This window comes from Setaria italica, chromosome IX (genome assembly GCF_000263155.2).
Source record: "Setaria italica strain Yugu1 chromosome IX, Setaria_italica_v2.0, whole genome shotgun sequence".
In the NCBI taxonomy this organism is placed as follows: Eukaryota; Viridiplantae; Streptophyta; class Magnoliopsida; order Poales; family Poaceae; genus Setaria; species Setaria italica.
Genome location: NC_028458.1, coordinates 57,507,919 through 57,528,345, shown reverse-complemented (window position 1 = coordinate 57,528,345; position 20,427 = coordinate 57,507,919). Strand labels below are relative to the sequence as shown.

At 49.5% G+C, this 20,427-nt stretch overlaps 3 protein-coding genes across 3 annotated transcripts; 2 read left to right on the top strand and 1 right to left on the bottom strand.

Annotated features, from left to right (window-relative positions):
* Window positions 1-742: 742 nt before the first annotated feature.
* LOC101775142 (homeobox protein knotted-1-like 3) lies at window positions 743-4,762 on the top strand. Its single transcript, XM_004985856.4, has 6 exons — window positions 743-1,498; window positions 1,625-1,745; window positions 3,403-3,593; window positions 3,721-3,852; window positions 4,144-4,277; window positions 4,392-4,762. The coding sequence occupies exons 1-6, from the start codon at window positions 1,139-1,141 to the stop codon at window positions 4,393-4,395; spliced, it is 942 nt and encodes a 313-aa protein (XP_004985913.1). The 5' UTR covers window positions 743-1,138; the 3' UTR covers window positions 4,396-4,762.
* Window positions 4,763-5,391: 629 nt separating this feature from the next.
* On the bottom strand, window positions 5,392-8,731 carry LOC101774472. Its single transcript, XM_022822970.1, has 9 exons — window positions 8,620-8,731; window positions 8,430-8,588; window positions 8,280-8,301; window positions 7,472-7,528; window positions 7,292-7,373; window positions 6,612-6,707; window positions 6,376-6,500; window positions 6,266-6,284; window positions 5,392-6,173 (listed from the first exon to the last, which is right to left on the bottom strand). Exons 2-9 carry the CDS (start codon window positions 8,530-8,532, stop codon window positions 5,790-5,792), a joined length of 888 nt encoding a protein of 295 aa, XP_022678705.1. The 5' UTR covers window positions 8,533-8,588; window positions 8,620-8,731; the 3' UTR covers window positions 5,392-5,789.
* A 4,070-nt stretch (window positions 8,732-12,801) lies between these two features.
* Window positions 12,802-14,943, top strand: LOC101774065. Its single transcript, XM_004985853.4, has 2 exons — window positions 12,802-13,597; window positions 14,464-14,943. Exons 1-2 carry the CDS (start codon window positions 12,989-12,991, stop codon window positions 14,515-14,517), a joined length of 663 nt encoding a protein of 220 aa, XP_004985910.1. The 5' UTR covers window positions 12,802-12,988; the 3' UTR covers window positions 14,518-14,943.
* Window positions 14,944-20,427: the final 5,484 nt, after the last annotated feature.

Sequence of the window (20,427 nt, the reverse complement as noted above, 5' to 3'; positions counted from 1 at the left end):
CACCCCCTAAGTGTGTCAATTTCATGTCAAACATCGATATATTATATATATGATGCACAAAAGCAAGCAATTAGTCTGTCTATAAGCCATTTTAATTTACACCCGACAAAGAAAGGTGTGTAGCCTAATTGCACCACAACTACATCTGCATGAATGCATGATAGATGAACACATTACATTAGCATGGGAGAGTTGTAAACAGTGATTCAGATACTTTATGCATGCACCTTACCTAATTTTTCTTGCCACAGCTTCCAGAGTAGTAGTACACGTTAAGCTATGCGTGCCCTAATTAATATAAGCTGCAACCTTTTCTTCAAAAGAAGAAGAAGAAAAGAAAGAAACCACATGATCCATGTGAAGCTATAGGCTATATCCTAACTTCCAAAGTCCTAATGTTGTAAGGTTGTTGTATATGTACACTTGGTACCCGACCCCTTGAAGACGCATTGGTGCAAACTCTCGGTAGCTATAGGCACCTTCCTTTAGTCTCTACTTTTGGGCATGCTTAGATTCCAAAGCTTCCCTCACCTCGATCGGTCACCACTTCTTCTCTCTCATAGTCTCGGTTCGTCTCATCTTTCTTACCGGCCGCCGCCGGCCGGCCTTGCAAAGTTGCAATTCAAGCTCCCTTTTCTTTTCACCCTGCCAGCGTTAGCGTTATATTCTTCTCCGGCCTCATCAAGCTCAGCTACAGTTAGCTGCTAGCTGCTGGGTCGCCTCGCCTGCAGGTCCCGGGCGGCCGCCTTTTTCCCTTGCCGTTTCCCCCCGGCTTAGGAACCCTCGAAAAGACGCCTCACCATCCCCTTTGTGTCCTTGCTAACTAACTCCCCATTAAATCCTTCTTCCTCCCGCTGGCCGCCCGCCCGCCCCCCAGTTGCTTCATAAGCTAGCTAGCTAGCTGGTCATCAGCCTGCTGGCTGTACGCACCCAACGCCGCACACGCGCACGCACGCAAACCGGCCGGCGGGAGCACCACCAACCAGCGCAGGAATCCCAGCTCTCTCTATTAGGTGCTCGCCGCCCGCGTCCAATTCAAGAAGGAAGCAAGGGAGGAGAGAGATCGCCGTCGTCGAGCTCGGCAAATTATTAGTCTTCGCGGTGGTTGTGTGTCCTCCAATCCGTCCATCGTCGACATATGCAGGGCGGCGGCGGTGGTGATCAAGGAGGAGGGATGGACATGGCCGTGGGGTTTGGCGGCGGCGCCGAGTGCTCGTCGTCTTCGGCGACGGCGGCGGCGGCGGCTGCAGCGGCAGCGGCGGCCGCGGCGGCGGAGGCGGAGGAGCGGCAGCTGCTCAAGGGGGAGATCGCGGTGCACCCGCTGTGCGAGCAGCTGGTGGCGGCGCACGTCGGGTGCCTCCGCGTGGCGACACCCATCGACCACCTCCCCCTCATCGACGCGCAGCTGGCGCAGTCGAGCGGCCTCCTCCACTCCTACGCCGCCCACCACCGACCCTTCCTCTCCCCGCACGACAAGCACGACCTCGACTCCTTCCTCGTATGTACAAGTACCCTCTAGCCATGGCATGCATCTAGCTAGGTTTCCATCGAGCTGGTATATCATTGGGTTCTTCTTCATTGGCATGCGTATGCATCGCTCTCACGATGAATTGGTGATATGCAGGCGCAGTACCTGATGCTGCTTTGCTCGTTCCGCGAGCAGCTGCAGCAGCACGTCCGGGTGCACGCCGTGGAGGCCGTCATGGCGTGCCGCGAGATCGAGCAGTCCCTGCAGGACCTCACCGGTAAGCAAGACATGTTACGTTTTTTCCCACTGTCTCCTGAATTTCACTTTCAATTCGTTCCATCGTTTTCCGTTGCATTTTTGCACCGAGTTTGGGTGTTACTTTCTCAAGAGTTGCCTATCTGACGGTGCACTTTTCTCTCGTCCCCTGGTGGTTAGTTTGAAGGGTACACACCGCTCACTGTTTCTTTAGTTTGTTGACGCCTGCAAGCGTACAAAGGTAAGATTAGTTGTAGCGTCGTCGTCTTCCATGGCGCCTCTCTAGCTCTCAAGGTGCAGTGTGTGCGCCTTGCGTTTTAAGGCTTTCCACAATCCTCCATACAGATGTTTATCTGTTGAGAACTTGAGATTGAGACAAGCTGCAGAAACTTAGTATCCAGTATCCACTGAGCAATGAAGTAAGAATGCAAACCAAGGAGCATACGGAAGTACGTACGTACATGGGCTGTTGAGGACTGAAATATGGTCCAAACTCCAGTCGGATGATGATGTTAAGGCCCACGTAGAAAAGCCTAACAGCGCAACCGTACATGGCAAGGACAGAAGGAATAAACCCTACCATGGCATCTGCGTTAGAGGGAAAAAAAAGGGACCGAACCCACACTAAAAAAGTTCTTGTTTTCAGCATAATTTTCACTCTTTTAAGGTACATGTTCTTTTGAGGTTATCAATTGTTATCATCTTCATCTTCCCTCAAGTCTTAAGAACAAAGGCCACATTTCAAAATTTTAATTTGACAACAAAAATACGTAATACGCGTATGTTGTTAGCGAGCCCAAAAGCATGTATGACTCTTAGCCAGAAGAGATGGGTGCCATGTAATTGGACCACCCATTAGCTAGTTGGTAGAAAAGAGAATCGTCAATAATAATACGCCGACTATTCCAAGGGTGTGCGTTTTTCATGAAGTTAATTAAGAAAAGATCTTGCATTATGGGTTCTAGCTAGCTTACAATTTTTTTCAAAGACTCGTGTAAGAGCAACAAAATCATAAAAGTAGAATTTCTTATCCCGTTGGTTCTCATGAACCTAATTAAGAAAGGATGCATATATATCTCGTTGGTTATAGAGGGTTAAGCTCACCATTTTGCTGCACCGTCTCTAAGTACTTGAGGGTTTTCTTCTTTCCTACAGCTATTAATTTGATCACTAGCTTCACTTCGACAGGGGTAACGTGAGTGATCCATTGTTAGAAGTTTCAATGTCATTTCTTTTTCATCTTGATGGTATTTTTTAGATGTTGGGCTTGATGGTTAATTCTATCTGTCGATTTATATGTATGACTTATTACCTATGCAGTTTAAGCCCGAGCATGCAATGCATGCTATTCTTTCTTACTCAAGCCAGTTTCCTGCAGCTAGCTCTCCAGGACACTATCGTTTTTTCATATGGAGGCTAGCTGCACGATTCCAAAAGCGTCTAGATCTTGCTAGCATGCATGTGTTTAATGGGTACCGCCTTCCAAGTGGCCATGCTCCGAGCTGGTACACTTGTCTAGCTAGCTAGCTTGTTCTCATGCACGTTCCGATTATATTCCTGCATGTCTCGTCCACGTCCACAGAGCCAATTCATTCATGCATGCCCCCGTACATGTTTGTGTGGTGTCGTTGCTGACGGTGATCAAGATCATTTACTGATGGAGTGCTGCATGCATGCAGGCGCGACGCTGGAGGAAGGGTCAGGGGCGACCATGTCGGAGGACGAGGACGAGCCGCCGATGCTGGAGGGGCCCCTGGACATGGGCTCGGACGGGCACGACGTGATGGGCTTCGGCCCGCTCCTCCCCACCGACTCGGAGCGCTCCCTCATGGAGAGGGTCAGGCAGGAGCTCAAGATCGAGCTCAAGCAGGTAAAATATATAGGGAAGAAGGGGGAAAAAAAGGCCATTCTTCGAGCTGAAGGCTGAAGCTGATACATATGCAAACGTAGCTGTGCTTGGAGCTGATGCCAGGTCACGTCGGATTCGTTGGGTGCAGGGTTTCAAGTCAAGAATAGAGGATGTGAGGGAAGAGATCCTCAGGAAAAGGAGGGCCGGGAAGCTGCCTGGGGACACCACCAGCATCCTCAAGCAATGGTGGCAGCAGCACTCCAAGTGGCCATACCCCACGGTGAGTGCATTGTAGCTATCATGCATGCATGCAAGAATGCAACCAGCCATCCGCTGCTGCTGCTGCTACCAGGCATTAGGCATGGTGTGGTCGCCATTCTTAGCTGTTCTCCATCCAACTTTGCTGGTAGATTAAGCTTGGCGATATTCCTCGTGGCGTTTAGTTAATTATGTGGTTTTTAAAGAGCTTGTTCTTCATTCCCAGTAAAGAAAGAAAAATGTGTGGTTTTTAAACTATCATGTCCGCGTCATATCCTAAAGATCGATGATATCATTTGAGTGGATGGTACAGGAAGACGATAAGGCGAAGCTTGTTGAAGAGACTGGCCTGCAGCTGAAACAAATCAACAACTGGTTCATCAACCAGAGGAAGAGGAATTGGCACAACAACTCCCAGACGTCAACCCTCAAATCAAAGCGTAAAAGGTGAGCAATGCCATGCTAGTTTGCTCCAATGATTGGACACATCATCTCTCGTAAATTTCTCCGTAATGCATGCCTACGGCTCAATTATTTCTGATACAAAATATAAATGTGCAGGTGATAGATATATATGGAGAGCTGCACAATGTATACCTGACACACATATACCAACAAGCTAATCAAACGGTGCTGGACCATGCATGGTGACTCACAAAAAAATAAGAGGATCGATCGATTCAACTGTATATCTATCTAGTCATTAGTCAGAGGTGACAGCTTCATGACACACATACACACTAGTCTGACCACTGGCATATTTGTTTGCTGTGATTTTTATTTGAAGCATACTATTCTTGTTATTGTATAGCCATAGTTTGCCTTTGTCCCCAGTGTACGTACATAATCTGAGGACTAATTCATTCCCTGTGCAAATACCATCATAAGCTGGCAGAAGAAAAAAAAAGATATTGCATTCATGTTTGTACTTAGCTGCTGTTACTTGCCAACAAATAATCTGCTGCATACATTCAGAAAATATGGTGGCTGTCAATCATATACAGTTGGTGCAAAACCATTCAAACAGCTGCTTGATGGATCGGATCGCAATCTCTATCGCTGTGGGCCTTGTATCAATTAGGTGTACCAAATTGAAATTGGACTATCGGTGGAAACTAATTGGACCATTAGGCCTAACCAACGCCACAAGACAAATTATGGCTGGAGCGAGCAGCAAGCCTCTCATAATAATCCTAAAATTTTCCGGCGTATGGTGAACACGTCTTCGCCTGCAAGGACAACAACGATTCTGATTAGTGTCTACAGCTACATGATTATATAGATATATCTATGATTAATGTCTCGAAGAGATAATTGTCATGCAACTTGTCAAATATTCCAAGCAATTGATGCTGGAGCTAGCTACGTCTCAACCAAGGACAACTCCGTTGAGACCTCACTATCATGGAATCAAACCGATAATTGGTTTATCAGGAAAAAAATAGAGAACAGAAGGAAAAAAAAAACGATAAGAACAGCTTGAAGGTTGCTGTCCGTCTCAGTCTATTCATCTCGTCCTATGATAACATGTATGAAAGGCACTGCTCCCTGCTCGTGCTCATAAGCATTTCATTCCGTCACTCCATTATCAACTGCCATAAAGTTGGATTATCATACATAGTGAATTCACAACCACATCATCCATTCAGGTTTAACATGACACAGGCTCGCTCACATAGTCAATAATTTGTTGAAAACCGACGACCAACAATCTCCATTGACTTGCACAATTCACTGACATTCCTTATTCGAAGAAGGATATACTCAAGACACAATATGACCAACACAAGTCGCTGATGAGTTCACCAGAGAATAGAAATTTTGTTCACCGTTTACCACCCAGAGCAATTGCAGATGGTGTCTCAACATCACCTATGGCGCTACAGCAGTCCTACTGTTTACATGTTCACAATATCTTGGTTGCCTGGCAAAGGCATCTCTCCAATTTCCGTGTGCTCTTTACTTGGAAGGATAACCCTGTGGGGGGTAAGAACCTTGCGGCGGGGGGTAGGAACCTTGTGGTGGGTAACCAGGTGGTGGGTACGCACCACCCTGGGGATAGCCTTGAGCAGGTGGAGGGTATGCACCGCCCTGGGGGTAACCTTGAGCAGGAGGGTATGCACCACCCTGAGGGTAACCAGCTGGCGGATAACCTTGACCAGGAGCAGGTGGATAGCCACCATGAGGCTGCCCATAGGCTGGTTGTGGTGCGTATCCGGCCGGTTGTGGTGCGTACCCGACAGGAGGCGGATCGATGCGTGACATTTGTTGCACCGGAGGCACTGCCATGGGCTGCGGACCGAACTTCCCATCCCTCTTGTCCATTTCAATTTTGTGCTGTGTCTGCATTTGCATTTCAATGGCGTAAGATGGAGATGCAAGGGTTCGGAGAGCAATGACCAGTAAGGTTACAAGCAGAAATGGATGTTATTTACCTGCATACAGGCACAAACCCTGCAAATAAGGTGGCACAGGACTTATCAGAACTGGGAAGTTTACTTTGGAGAACTGGTGATGAGCAAGAAAAGAGTTAAGGGAGCCTTACGTCCAGTAGACCAAATCAGACAGGCAGTTAAGGATCTGGGAGGCCTCTGAAAGTTCCTCACTCCCAACAATAGCTGCAACTATAGAGAAGATGCAAGCAACTTGTTGAAGGCAGACCATGAAGCCCTGAAGTAAAAGGTGCTATTCAGTCCAGCTGACATTGTGGGAAGCTCTTCATGGGACCTTGAATTTAAGCTTGCTTTAGACATAACAAATACAAGAGGAAAGTAGGGTTACAATGATGCAGTTATCGCACTGAGTTGTCTGTATGTTGAATTCATCTTGCAGCAAGAAGCGGGTTGACGCAACTGAATTGCCGAAGCAAAGAAACACCTGAAAAGAAAGCACAAGTTCAAGTCTAAATCAGGTTTTACCAAAGTTTAAAGGTACTGAGATGAAAGCGTCGGAGGTTTTAATGTGATAAATGGGGCTTTAAATCAGCATTGTCCCAATTGTACAATGATAGTATATTGAATAAATACCCAAATAAAGCAAGCCAAATAAGTCTATAAAGCAAGCCAAATAAGTCTATCTCGAGTATAACTGATCCTCAGTGATCATTTGAGCTAAATACAGAGTGTTCCCCCGATATCATGAATACATAAAGTACACTGAAGTTCGCAAATATTGAAAAATGAATAAGATATGTATAAATTATTGGCATGTAATACGAGCCATCAGTTACATATTCGCATAAGAACTATTAGATAAAGTACAGTGAAGTTCACAAATATTGAAAAATGAATAAGATATGTACAAATTATTGGCATGTAATAGGAGCCATCAGTTAACATATATGCATAAGAACTATTAGACATGTCCCATATTGAATTCAAAAACATGTAGTTCATATACTAAGTACACTCAGAAGTGAGAAGAAACAGCAGGGTAAAATGCAAATTGAATAAACCTTGTACCTCAGTTGCAAGACAGAACTCTGGGCACCGACTTTCACCACACCTTCCACTGCATGGCATGTAGCCAGCACAACAGACATATCTACAGCAAACAAAGGCGCAATGGGCATAAGTTACGAAAGGATTAAACAAAAAGTTTGTGTGATAATCATAACAAAACAAAAATAAAGTGCATGGTACCTTGACATGTCATTATAGAGAGCCCTTTTGCGAAGCATGTATGACACGCATGGTCCACTGAACAGAAACAGGAAAATGAAGCAGATTAACAAATTGGTAAAAAAAATCTTCACATTTCCAGGTGCAAGCTGTGCCTATCAAATGCAACCACATACAGCCTTAATCCACATGCTAGATGAGCACCATATGCAAGAACAGCACCGTACAAACTACAAATGATAGACAAACTAGATCCTTCTTTCGATATGCAATGCTTTGGAAATGCTGGGCGCCATACATAATAAAGCCCTTTACATTGTTGGTTATGAATGAGCACATAGTCTAGAATGAACTCGCCAATAAAGGAATGTAGTAGGCTCTTTCCCAATTCCAGTTGATGATGATTTATACGGTAACTTGCTTCAGGGGTGAAGATGAAGCTGGCAGCTATGCTCTTTTGGGTTTGTGGCAGATAATGCATGGGCTATGTACACTTGTCACAACTGACAACAATACGAATTTATATAGATATAAAGCTAGCAGGCCAGGTGGATTGAGCATCATAATTATTTTCTTATTAGAAAAATGACTTGCAGCAGCAGGCTAAACTGAAATGCACAAGGAATAATAATTGAGGATATGCCAGCCCCTCGAAAGAGTGGCAATGCACAACGCAGATTCCGCACAGAACCATCGAGAGTAAAATCTCCCTAAAACCCTAACTACACTGACAAACAGAGCAGTCAAATTTCCTCAGATCTACGAACAGCGAAGGAGTTCGAAACCCCAAAACCGCAGAAACGGAGATCGGCTAGGGTTGATCGCTCACCACCACAGCGCGAGGCAGCAGTCTGCAACAAAACAACAGCGGAAAATCCATCAGAATTCAAATTCCCCTGCGGGGGACCAGATCGCACACCGGGAGAGGTGGGGGGGGAAAAAGGGGAAATGAAGAGAGCGAGCGAGGGCGGCTGCATACAGGGGAAGTCGGCCTGCATGGTGCTCATGATGTCGGTGTGCCAGACGTTGCGGTAGCTCTGGCGGAGATGCATCTTCTCGATGTTGGCCTGCGACGACGCCATCGCCGCCTCCGGGGATCGCCGATCTGGGGGGTGGTGGGGTGGGAGGCCGGTAGGGCTCTGCTTTGCTTCAACTGGGAGTGGGAGGGCGGCGTGGCGAGCACGGTGGGGTTGGGACCGGGGGAAGAGGATGGATGGGGAACGGCCGGTTTGGGGGCTGGGGCTTTGGGAATTGCGATGGGAGTGGGGTGGGGTCAACGTCGCGGAGTCGCCGGCTCGCCGCTCCTTTTCTTTTTTTTCTCTCTTGCCTGTGAGATATTTTTATTTTCACTAGATTCCAACGCTCCTCCTTTTCTCATAACCTGCGACACCTGATTCCTGGATGGAAAATGACAGGTTAGTTTTTTTTTTTTGAGGGGGAAATGACAGGTTAACAGAGTAGCCCAGAGGTCGTTCCTGTCGTGAGGAATTGGGCTGGGCTGACGATTTCGGCCTGCGGGAACGTAAGGAGCTTTTCCAGTTCTCCTTGGGCCTTGATGAAGATGCCTTTCCCCTTCTTTTTTCAACCCAGCAGCAGCATGTGATGAGAAGGGGAGTTTTTTTTTTTTTGATTGAGTGGGAATGGGAGGTTAGAAACCGGCGGCCGTGCTGTGGTGTGCATGACCTGGGATGACGGGCGGCTCAAGGTGAGGTCCGCCCCGTCTACTCCTCTCCGATTCCGAATCACCTCTCGTACAACCAATCGTACGAGCTGCACCATCACCATGCCTCTAGTTTCTCTGCTACGGACTGCTTGGCTGTGGTGGATTCTCGAGAGTCCAGGTCCAGCGATCCTTCTTCTTCCTTGGTGAGGCGGCACGTTTCTTCCGTGCACTTGGCACGGCTGGCGGACAGGGTGCCGCCGCAGCTGGACCAGAAAAAACGAGGCAGGAGATGACGAGAGGAAGGCCAAGGCCCGCCGGGCCCCGGGGGATCAGGGGATGCGTACTCCTGCACCGAATTTTTTTTTCCTTGCTTACTCGCCAAGACGAAGAAATAAAAAGGTTCCTTGCTCGAGAGTCGATCCTGGAAAAAAAAAATTCTCCCCATTCCGCGGCCAGAACCAGAACCCCTCGTCTGAAGACGAAGTGCTGATCCATTGCATGCGACCTGAGGTCGCCATCACGCGTGAGATCACCGTGTGGCGGCCCATGGCAGGCATGTGACCTAACCTGACGCGGTTGACCCGCCCTTTGCATGGACAATAATTCACAAATACAAACGAAACGCTACAGTGTGCTACAGTGCTGTAACAGTAATTTGGCACCTCCCAAATTCGCCAACTAAACAAGGCCTAAACATGGCCCAATATCCTGCCATCTACACCACCTGTTCCACAACAGTTTTTTTCTGGGTTCAATCTCTGCCTGATTATTGTTGGTGTCTAGCTAGCTGCCGTAGCCTCTAGAGAGAGAGAGAGAGAGGCTGGCTGCCATCTCGGCTGGAGCTGGACAGGAGCATGCATGCGTTGGAGTGACACCGGTGAGCGAATCCAGGCCGTTAATTCGGTTGGCGCCGCGTCAGCGCCCACGTGGGAAGTGGTTGGGTGGAGCAAGAGCAAGTAGCTACAGTAGACTGCTAGAGCCAAAAAAGAAAGAGGGAAGTGGGATAAGAACCCGATTCGGATCAGTCCTAATCACGCGCGATCTAGAAGCCCGGGCTGCCATGCCTCTTTTTACACTGCCATCCATCTTGAAAAAGAAGCTTCGTAACTCTTGCTCCACGGTCGTAAAGAAGAACCGAGTTGGAGGAGGAGGATAGTGGAGCTAGCTCAGCTGCCCGTGATGGCGTGATGAGCAGACCGACTGGCTGGCTGAATGAGATGCGTGTATGTAAAAAAAAGAGCAGCAAGCAAGCAGATAAAGATGTGACACAAGGCGCACTTGGTTGGCAGGGTTCAGAAGAATTCAGGTGGGGGTGACGTGGGCTTGTCTTATCCTCTTGCCACCCTCCATTTGGCGTGTGTCAAACGTGAAATATCTAGCCTGTGATACGCAAGAGCATTCGTTTTTTTTCTCTTTTGTTCAGGATATCTAAGGCAGCTGTGAACTACTGAACTGTGTGAAGCAAGTATACTGTGACTTGGCCTTCGTAAGCTGCAACAAAACATCGTCGGCACGTGGAACGTCCACTGTGTCTGTCGTCGCGGCGTGGCACGAAGACGAAGCATATCCGAATCGATCTGCAAACAGCAGCAGCTGCCAGGCAGCCCACGATGCCCGGGTCCTTGGATTTGGAGCATTTATTTCGCAACATGGCGGTCCATCATCTCCGAAAATCACCAAGGGCAATTTCCGGACCTGTACGTTGCCCTGTCGGGAGGGACGCAGATTTCAGAGAGCAAGAAGAAGGAAACGCGTTGTAAAGGGTTGCACTCGCCACGCAATTTCGGTCGGGGTGTAGAAACAGCACCTTAATCTTTCAAAAAAAAAAGAGAGAAAGAAAGAAAGAGCACCTTCAGTTTTATGTGAATCGTCAGCTTGATCCCCGCGTTCTGAGTTCTGACCGAGCGAAAAGAACTGCACTCCTGATGCGTGAAGGAAAGACCAACTGCGAACCGTACGATTTCACGAGTCAGAAGGGCAATAATAGTCTCGAGGAAAGTTGTAATAATACTGCAATCAGCAGAAACATCTTCATTCATGATAGGTTCAGGATTAACTGCAAATAATTTTTTGAAAATAAAAACAATCCGGCGGCCACTACTTCCAACTTGCTCCATATATAATACTGATGTTTGTCAAACAAGAAACGGATCAGCGTTGCCGTCATCACCAAGATTCTCCTAATTTAGATCAACGAGTTTTCTACACGATCAGCTGATCACGTATATAGTATATTGTAATCCTACCTAAAGACATATACGTACTAGTACATGCGCGGAAATTCCACGATTACGTGCGCACTGCATTTCCTTCAACCCAAAAACGTAGTTTCAGCAGCATAACTTGACTAACTATGGTTTTCAGCGGAGCAGAAAACATGTCGCACTACACACGATCAAGTTAATGGTATAAAACTGCTAGAGCTGGACAAGCGTCTTGGGTCTGAATGTCCGTGATGTTTCCAAGCCTTGGTCAACCCATGATAGATCATCGTCAGGTCCCTGGGGGTAGTAGGGCTGAACCCAAAACATTTTGGAAAATTGTTGGCAGCCAGAGAGGGATGGAACCAGCCAACCCAACCCAAGGCCGGTCGGTCGCGCTCGGCATAATAATCCACGACCACGATGCTGATGCGGGCTGCCAGGGACGACCGGGTTTTGTTAGGAAGGAGAAGGATTCCCCCGATTAGCAGCAGCAGAAGGGGCGGCCGGTAACGGTTGCCGCGCGCGTGCCGCGGCCGGCGGCTCCACATGGCGGCCAGGCGGGAGACCGCAGATCGCGCGGGGCATGTGACCAAGTGGCGCCTGCCGCCCGCCGGCCATGAATCTAGCTAGCTGCCCTGCCTGGTGGCCCGTTCCCCCCGGAGCAGGAGCCGGCCATGTGGTTTCAATCTGGGAGGGTGGGAATTCGGCCGGGAGGCGATGGATGTCGAGCGCAACCACATGGCTTCCATGTGTCTTCTTCTCTTCTCCCCCCAAAGCACGGCTTCTTTTTTCTTCTCGTGCTGCAGCTATTATGGTCGCTGAATTTGATCTGCATCCGAGAGTCAACAGTAGAACGTTCGGAAGCGACAGGTGGACGAGTACATTTGGACTGTGTGGACGAACCATCTTCTAGACTGATTCCGTTCCCGCCTGCGGCCTTTCGTACATCAACACATTCAAACATGACCCCAGGCAGCCGTACGCCTTCCAGAGTTTCAACCTGCAGCGTACTGTTGTCTTTGGCCCAGTTATGGACACATGAATTAAACCCTTACGACGTCGAGAGTTCGGGTACGAGTTTAACATGGAGTAGCAAATTGATCCTGCTCGCACAATGGAAGATGATCTCGTCGCGAGGCAGCAGCCGTAAGCAAACGGAAGTGGTACCGGCAATTCGCGCCAAACCCGTGACGATTCGTCCGTTTCCCCGTCCCACGAATCCACGACCGCCCACCAGGCCACCACCCGGGTTCCCCGCCCGCGAGCGCAAGCAGCCGTGCGGGAGCCGGAAGCTTCTCAACCCCCTCCCACGCAGCCGCTGACGCAGCTTGCCACCGGCGTCGTGGCACGCTCCCCCCCGCCCACCTCGCAGCCGCAGCCTCCCCGGCCCCGCCCGTTGTGCTGCCGTGGCCGTGGGGCCACCCGGTCAAATCCTCCCAAACCATCATCTCTGACCAGACCTCTCCCCTTGGCTTCGGCGCTTCGCCCCCAACTCCCCCACCTCTCCACCTCGCCTTCGCTTAAAAGCTCGCCCTCGACCGAATCCACTCTCCCCCTCCTCAACCCGCAGCCGCCACCAAACAAAACCACTCCGCCGCGCTCCCGCCTGCGCACCATCCGGATTTCTTTCTTCGCACTGGTTTCAGCGGACGCGGCGTTGATCGGCGGGCCATGGAGAAGACGAAGCTGCAGCTGCCGCTGCCGCTGGTGCACGGCGAGCGGCTGTGGGCGCGGCCGTGGCGGTGGGCCAAGACGGCCTTCTTCATCGTCGCCATGCTCGCCTCGCTGCTCCTCGTCTGCGCGCCGCCGCTCCTCGTCGTGCTCCTCGACCTCCTCCTCCCGCCCGCGCTCCTCTCCAACTTCCTCCGCGCGCAGGCCCAGGCGCAGGCGCACTCCCCCTCATTCGCCGCCGAGCTCGCCGACCAGGCCAGGGCCTTCCGCTTCGGCTCCTCGCTCGTCGACCTCCCCGCCGTCTCCGCCGCGCGCTCCCTCCTCATCCTCTGCGCCTACACCGCCTGCGGCGGCGGCGCGGCATACATGTGGGTGGCCGTCGCCTGCAGCGTCGCCTCCCTCTGCTACGTCCTCGCCAAGGCCGTCGCCGTGTTCGGCGTCGCCGGCGCCGCCACCGGGCTCGGCTTGCAGGGGAAGGGCCATCTCGTCGCCGTCGAGGCCATGTTCCTCATGTCGCTCGCGCTCGCCGCCGCGCACCTCGCCATGGCCTACCGCGCCAGCTGCCGCGAGCGCCGCCGCCTGCTCGTCTACAGAATCGACGTCGAAGCTGTGAGTGCTCTACTTCCTTCGCTGACGCTGCCAACTCTTCTCGCCTTAAACTTCAGACAAAAGAACATTTTTAGAATTACCACACACAAAGTATTAAAATCACCAAGGACCGAGCTTTGCAATTCGTGCTTATTGTGGGAGTGGCAAGAAGGCAAAGATTCTGCTGTAAATTCCGTTCCAGGAACTTGCAGTGGATTACGAGTATGGCCACCAGCTTTCGGCCAAAAAGCCTGTAGCACAATCCGAGTTCATTCCGCCATGGAATCTGCTTTTGCCGGCCACGTCAGGCCGTCCCAACTGTCAATACAGTCTGCGCAGTTTCCAGGACGGGCAAGAATTATCCTATAGACGCGTTCAGATTGTTCACATAGCTTAACAGGCCATCGTTGCATTTGCCTTTCACTATTACCTCTACTACCCGTAATCCTCGCAGTCAAATCCCAACTACCTTCTTAGAATCTTCAGGCGAACTGCGTGAAGACATAGTCCACCACCCTAACCTGAACATACTTTTCACGCGTTGGACGTCACAGTAGCAGCAGGCCGATCAGGACAGGTCTATTAAGAGCAAGATCCCCGGCGCCCTTCTAGAAATATCTAGAAAATTTCAGCCATCCGTGACCAGGGAGCTCAATTGACAGCGCAACTGAACGTTTCGGCCTATCACTGTCGGGGTAGCGCCTTGACGGTTCGTTTTGGCGTGATCGTCGAGGCTAGTGAATCCCCAAGACTCCGTCAGATTCTAGCTGTCACGAAAGTGAACTCGAAATTCGGCCGTTTTCACAAAATTCTTAACACATGCTTTTGAATGAAAAATCCAATTCTCCTATACTGTAGTTTACTAAACCCTGAATCGATTTGTGCAGGTGAGACTAAAGGGAGGTCAAACACCCAAGGCGCTGAAGCAATGCATGGTCTGACGACGCTCGTCTGCTCCTCGCAGCTGGGTGGCATGGCATCTGAACGCATGGCGCGGCAGCAGCCGGCAGGCTTCCGTTCAGAGTTCAGACACACAGACAGGGCCCTGCACGCATTCAGCTGCAGGGCTGTTCCGTCCGGTCCCAAATTTTGGTTCGAGAAGTTGTGTATACACCGATCCGATCGACACGTCCATGTACTCCCTCACTGTACCAAGTGAAAAAAAAATAGTACGTAGTATGAATCTGTAAATACGTATGGAACATTTGTGATTCGGCCTCCTGCAGCCAATGCAAAACAGGATGAGCCGTTCAGCAGATGCTTGTTGGCCTTTTGGCTTGGAATTGTGAATACCTGTCGCATGCAGAGCCGAGGTGGCAATGGGCATCTTTAAATTTGTTTTTTCGTGATTCTGTTGGAACTTCAAATCCGATTTGAAACGCTTGGATGGATCTGGCCATCTGGGTATAGTGGGGGCATTTGCTGATCGAACACACCTGGTCGTTTCAGAAAGAAAGATGTAAATCAAGTGCTGTCAAGTTGAAAAATAGTTTGTTTCATCAAAATTTATAAATGTTGCCGTACTCGTGTAGCCAGTTTCTGAAAGTGGAGTGACACACTTCTTTTTTACTACGATCGGTGCTACAATAATAACAGGCTAAAGAGCAGATATATCTGAATTTCGAAAAACTCAAAATCTCATTTCAATCACTAAATTTTATACGGAAGTAATGATTAATGGTTTTGCTGCCCTTGTAAAACCAAACATGGAGCTAGAAAGTTGTGCTGCTCCGAAGCTCCATGCTGAACTTTTTCCCCATGGATTTCGTGAACTTACCTGGCACGTGCAACCTTTTGCCTATGCAGAGAGATTTCAAATAATCAGTGGGTCAATGACGCACCTGAGTACCTGATGATTAATAAACAGAAAAATGAAGCAAGCTTTCTGATGGGTCAACAGAAGGGGGCGAGTTTTCCCAGTTGCCCACTAATCTTGATGATCCAGACTGTTGACCGGAGAGAGAGGAAGGATGACTTTTGACTTGTTGGTTCTAGAAGACTGGAATTGCGGGATTTCATCACATGGTCAGAAGTCAGAACATACACTCAGCAGGGCGCTTGGCAGTGACGGAAGTTTTGCGTCAGCACTTGAGAAAGACCAACCGGCCGGCCCAGGTACATGAAATCAGAAGCCCAGAACTTGCAGCCCAAGCTGAGTTATCCCTACCTGGCCCAACAAGATCAGTGCGGTACTTGTGTTTATTTTAGGAATTCCGTTAACAAGATCAGAGTAGCTCGTCTATCGATACAGAAAAGTTGTGAAACCACCAACGTAACGTCATCAATATACGCACACACAAAAAGTTGTGTGTTGAAAGAGATACACCGAATTCATCATGTATTCATGCATAGCTTGTCTAAAATTACGCGACAGACGATTTGGACTCCCTTTCCCGATCCTTACGTGTGTCGTCAGCGATGTCACACACGTTTCCGCATCGGCATCGTCGCTGTCGTACGTCATCGTGTCTGTAGCTAGGACTAGGAGGCCATGAGAATTCACAATCCGATCGACCAGCAGTAGAACTGTGTAGAAGGGCAGGTAGGGAGAGCATCGACAGTCTGAATCAGGAGCTAGTGGTTGACTTGTGATTAGGCTGCTGGATCGATCGACCGGGTCGTATACGGGGGGTGTGGCAAAGCTAGCGGCTTTTAATCGCAATCATGGTTTGAATTGACGGGGGCGCTCAATGCCTCCAAAAAATGCGTGTTTCCTTTCTTTCTAGAGATGCTAGCTCCGTCGGCAGCCCTGTAGCCATGGCGAGCGGCGGGCGACAGACGTGCATGACCAGATGGCCGGGTCGGGGCGCACCAGCAGCCGCTAGCTAAGCTACGGGCTGGCCATCTCCTTTCTCATCTGGGGCGATCAGAAGGAAGGCTTTCGATGTGGTAATGGGAAGAGGCGCGCGGCAAATGCCGTGTCGTCTCCACTCCACCAGCAGGCACAGGCGGCAGCAGCAGCAGCTCCGATTCAGTCCAGATAGAGAGGCTACGCTCGCGAGGTGTAGCGCGAAAGGCGCGGTGCCGGCGAGTGTCCCCCGGGGACGGCACATACATGATGGCCGCATGAACCCGGGCATGTGAGGCCGTCGTCTCGGCCCTCCCGATGGCGACGCCCGCCTCTACTCTCTCTCTCGCTCGCTCGCTGCGTACGTCGTGTGCCTTATCGAACTCCATCGATCCTAACAGGCTAACATGCTCCTTGGTGGTCCGTAGTCGGTCTAGCTCCCAGCTGACGCGCACGTGGTATATATTCATATGTCCTGGCAGTAGTACGTGCCAACAGGCCAGTTCCCCAGGTACTTGGCTACTGTGTAGAGTACGTATGGGTTCTTGCATGCATCAACAGTTCGCCCCATCGTACTACTGCACATATATACTGTACTATATACTACTGTGATTAGCACCGGCACTAACTAACTGCGTCTCGCTCGCCAGCAATTCATTAATCGGCGTGCAGTAAACTAGACAGTGCAACTAGTAAAGCCCTGGGGATGGATGGATCGACCTCGGAGGTCGATCAGCGGCGGTGCCGTCGGTGCCGACGTGGATACGTAGGCACCTATCCATTAGCTTCAACTTTACAAAAGGTGAAACGGGAAAATGTGTTGCCGCTTGCTCCTGCCTCGTGAGGTCGACCGTGAATAATGGAATCCGCAGAGTCTGACAGAGAAACACTTGATCCGAAGGACAAGGATCTCTGCGTCATGCTGCGGGTGCGTACACCACGCTGGAGCACGCAACAACAAGACGCCGCGCACGTGCGAATGATTGGCCATTCGTGCATGTCGGGAGAAGAGAATACGAGCTCGCGTGCAGTGATTGACGACATGCAGCATGACCTCGGGACAGCTAGCTAGCTTGTGCGTACCATGGGCTACTACTACTACCTAGGAGGCTAGGATGATGTAGCCACGGATGTAGATGGTGGGATCTCAAGACTTTCGCGGCACAGTTGAGGTGAGCTCAGGTCGCGGCGGCGGTCCGCGCACTCCGACGACGCGCGCGGCGGACCCGACGTAATTTAAACACAACAGGATTCGCGCATACTCCTCCATTAGTTTCAGCCGAAACTGACGCCTCCCGAGTCCTGACGAGAATCGAGAGCAAACCACCGGAACCGAAACGGATCGCGCCCCGGCCCGATCGAATCGTCCGGCTCCGGCCGGCGAGTCAACAGGTCTGCGCGTGCGCCAACGAATAGCCCTGCCGCGCGCGGATTCCTCACCAACCACACCAGGCCACCCCAGTCGGCGTGGCCCGAATGCATGACGTCGCCGTCGGCGGAACGCGCGACTCCGACGCGCGCCCCGGTTGCCGTCGCGGGCCCCTCCCCGACTTACGGCGCCCGGCCTGGAGCTTGCGTCGTAACCGGCAAGACAATCATCATGAGCGTCGTCGCCTGATTAACCGGCTCCCGGCCGCGGCCTCTCCGTGTCGTCCAGCGATATTGCGCTCGCTGGAGATTCCCTTTGCTTTGCTCCGATCCTCCCATCTTGTTGGGGCGGTCGCGTGGACATGTCAGCCGCATAGGTGATTCCGGCAGGAGAAAATTGAAACCGCCATCAATGATTAAGGGGACTCTGCTGTGGCGCCGATTCAGACCGCCACAGGTTGTGGCGTGGCTGGCTGTGGCCAGTCTTTCATACTTATTGGTCGTGGAAGCTGCAGGAGATTTTTACTGGACGACCGACCTGTTCAACAATCCGTTACGAGCTAGCATCCACCGTGTTCATACGCAAGGTAGGTTCTGAGGTTTTGGCCGAAATCGTTGGCGAATGTTGGTTCTACTTCTACCAGAGAAGATACTAGTATATACTACAAATAATTTCGGGTTCCATTCAGATGAAATTCATTCAAATTTAGTCCAAACTTCAGCCGAAAACTAAAGGAAACAAATGATCAAAAATAGCATGCCACATGATGATTAATTGGCTGACTAAAAGAACACAATTGATCAATATCCACTGGCGGCATCCCTATCCAGGAGCCTACATTCTAATACTTAATTGATATGGTTACATGAGGCCCTCTACTTGCATAATTCTGGTACATACAGTCCTCGATCGAGAGCCCACATGGCAGAGGGAGGATATATAGGAACTATACGAGATCACATATGGGACACGTGATGCATGTATATGCTACCATACGGCCGGGAATGATCCGTGCATACGAGCAAATTAAAACATGCCATTGCTCATAGCAAAAATCTCCAGCTCAGAGCAGCGAGCAAAGATTATTCCACGGTAAGCTAGATAGTACTATATTCTCTTGGCCTATACATCTGGATCATGAATCTTTGTCATCGTGGATCTTTAACAAAAAACAATCTTTGTCGTCGTGGATCTTTAACAAAAAAATAATCTTTTGTCATCGTAAACTAATTCGTCGCGTTACGGTCCTTTAATTTTCCTCTTTCTTGTGCATTAATGTTGTCACGGGCGACGCAACCATGACGTGCATCTTTTGTTTTCTCCAAAGGAAGTGTTTTATGCGAGTGATAGGATTTGGCGAAAAGCTTTGGAGACAGCGATGGGGGATAAAACTGAAGATTGAAAAGACTAGGGTTGAACACTGGTCGATTAATTTACAAGCAAGGTGCCAAAATTGAGGAACGAACAAAGGTCCGCTCCTTCCAAAAAAAAGAACAAAGGTCCAAAGGTTGGAGCTGAACTTTGTATTCCTTTTGATGAGTTATACGATCCATAATACTCAGGACATTATCTTACCGGGGATGCAAGTTATATATATTTTGGGTCATTGGGTTGACTAAAAAATTGATAAAATGAACTAGAATAGCGTTCCATGTAAATAATTTGGGAGGATAAATAAACTAGAGTAGTATACCATCGTAATTAATCAGTTGACCTAGAAAATACTATTGGGTACCCACTTGCATCCCTAATCTTATTGACGATGAAAAAACCGTATGGGTAATGTGGTATGATAACTTATTTTGAGAAATATTAATGTTGTTTATTATGATATTATCGTCAGATGCATGCATTGAAGTATGTTTTTTATAAACTTATCGGCATATGCAACTTAATACTACATTGGCATGAATCTTAAGTTCAAGCTCAGATCGGTGCAGTTCCACTAGGGCATATGAAGACGAAACCAAGCTTAGATTTACATGTTAAATTATTTCTATTGGTAAAGCCAAAAAAAAGGAATCTTTGAGCTCGCCATAGGAAAAAAAACAACAAAATAATACTAACAACTAATAGCCCTGGCAGCCATATTAGCTTAGGAAAGGGTAAGGCCACTAGAGATGTGGTTCAAGGCGCTCGGCCCGTTCCTTTTGACACTGTAGCGCACTACAGCATGAAGGCTCAACTGAGCCAGCACAGTTCACCTTTGAGTGGTCCTAGGCGTTGGGTTAGTCCAGCTCCACACCATTGGATGACAACATCGCCTTGCACACATGATATTGTTGCCGCTTCTGCCATCTTGATTGGTAATGTCCTGCATTGTGCTAGCCGCTGCCTTGCAGGGCAAGATGTCACAGACGTGAAATCACCGTTCCTCGAGTCACTACACCAATACGCATACGACTACCTTTGGTCATCGCCACTCCGTCTATGTCCTCCACATAGACCCACCACCTCATCAAGGATACTGACCGCGAACTGGTTGCCTCAAGTTATGGGAAGAAGGATGCATGCAAGCCAAGACAAACATCGTACCTCCATTAGCCGCCTCGTACCTGTGGCACGAGATCTTGTTTACATTACTATTTGCTCAACTCGGAAAGATGATTTCTGGTAATTTTTATTTGCATTCAATGTAAAAAGGTACACTTCATCCAACTCTCGTCCGCTGGGTTTTGGAAAGGGTTCTCCGTT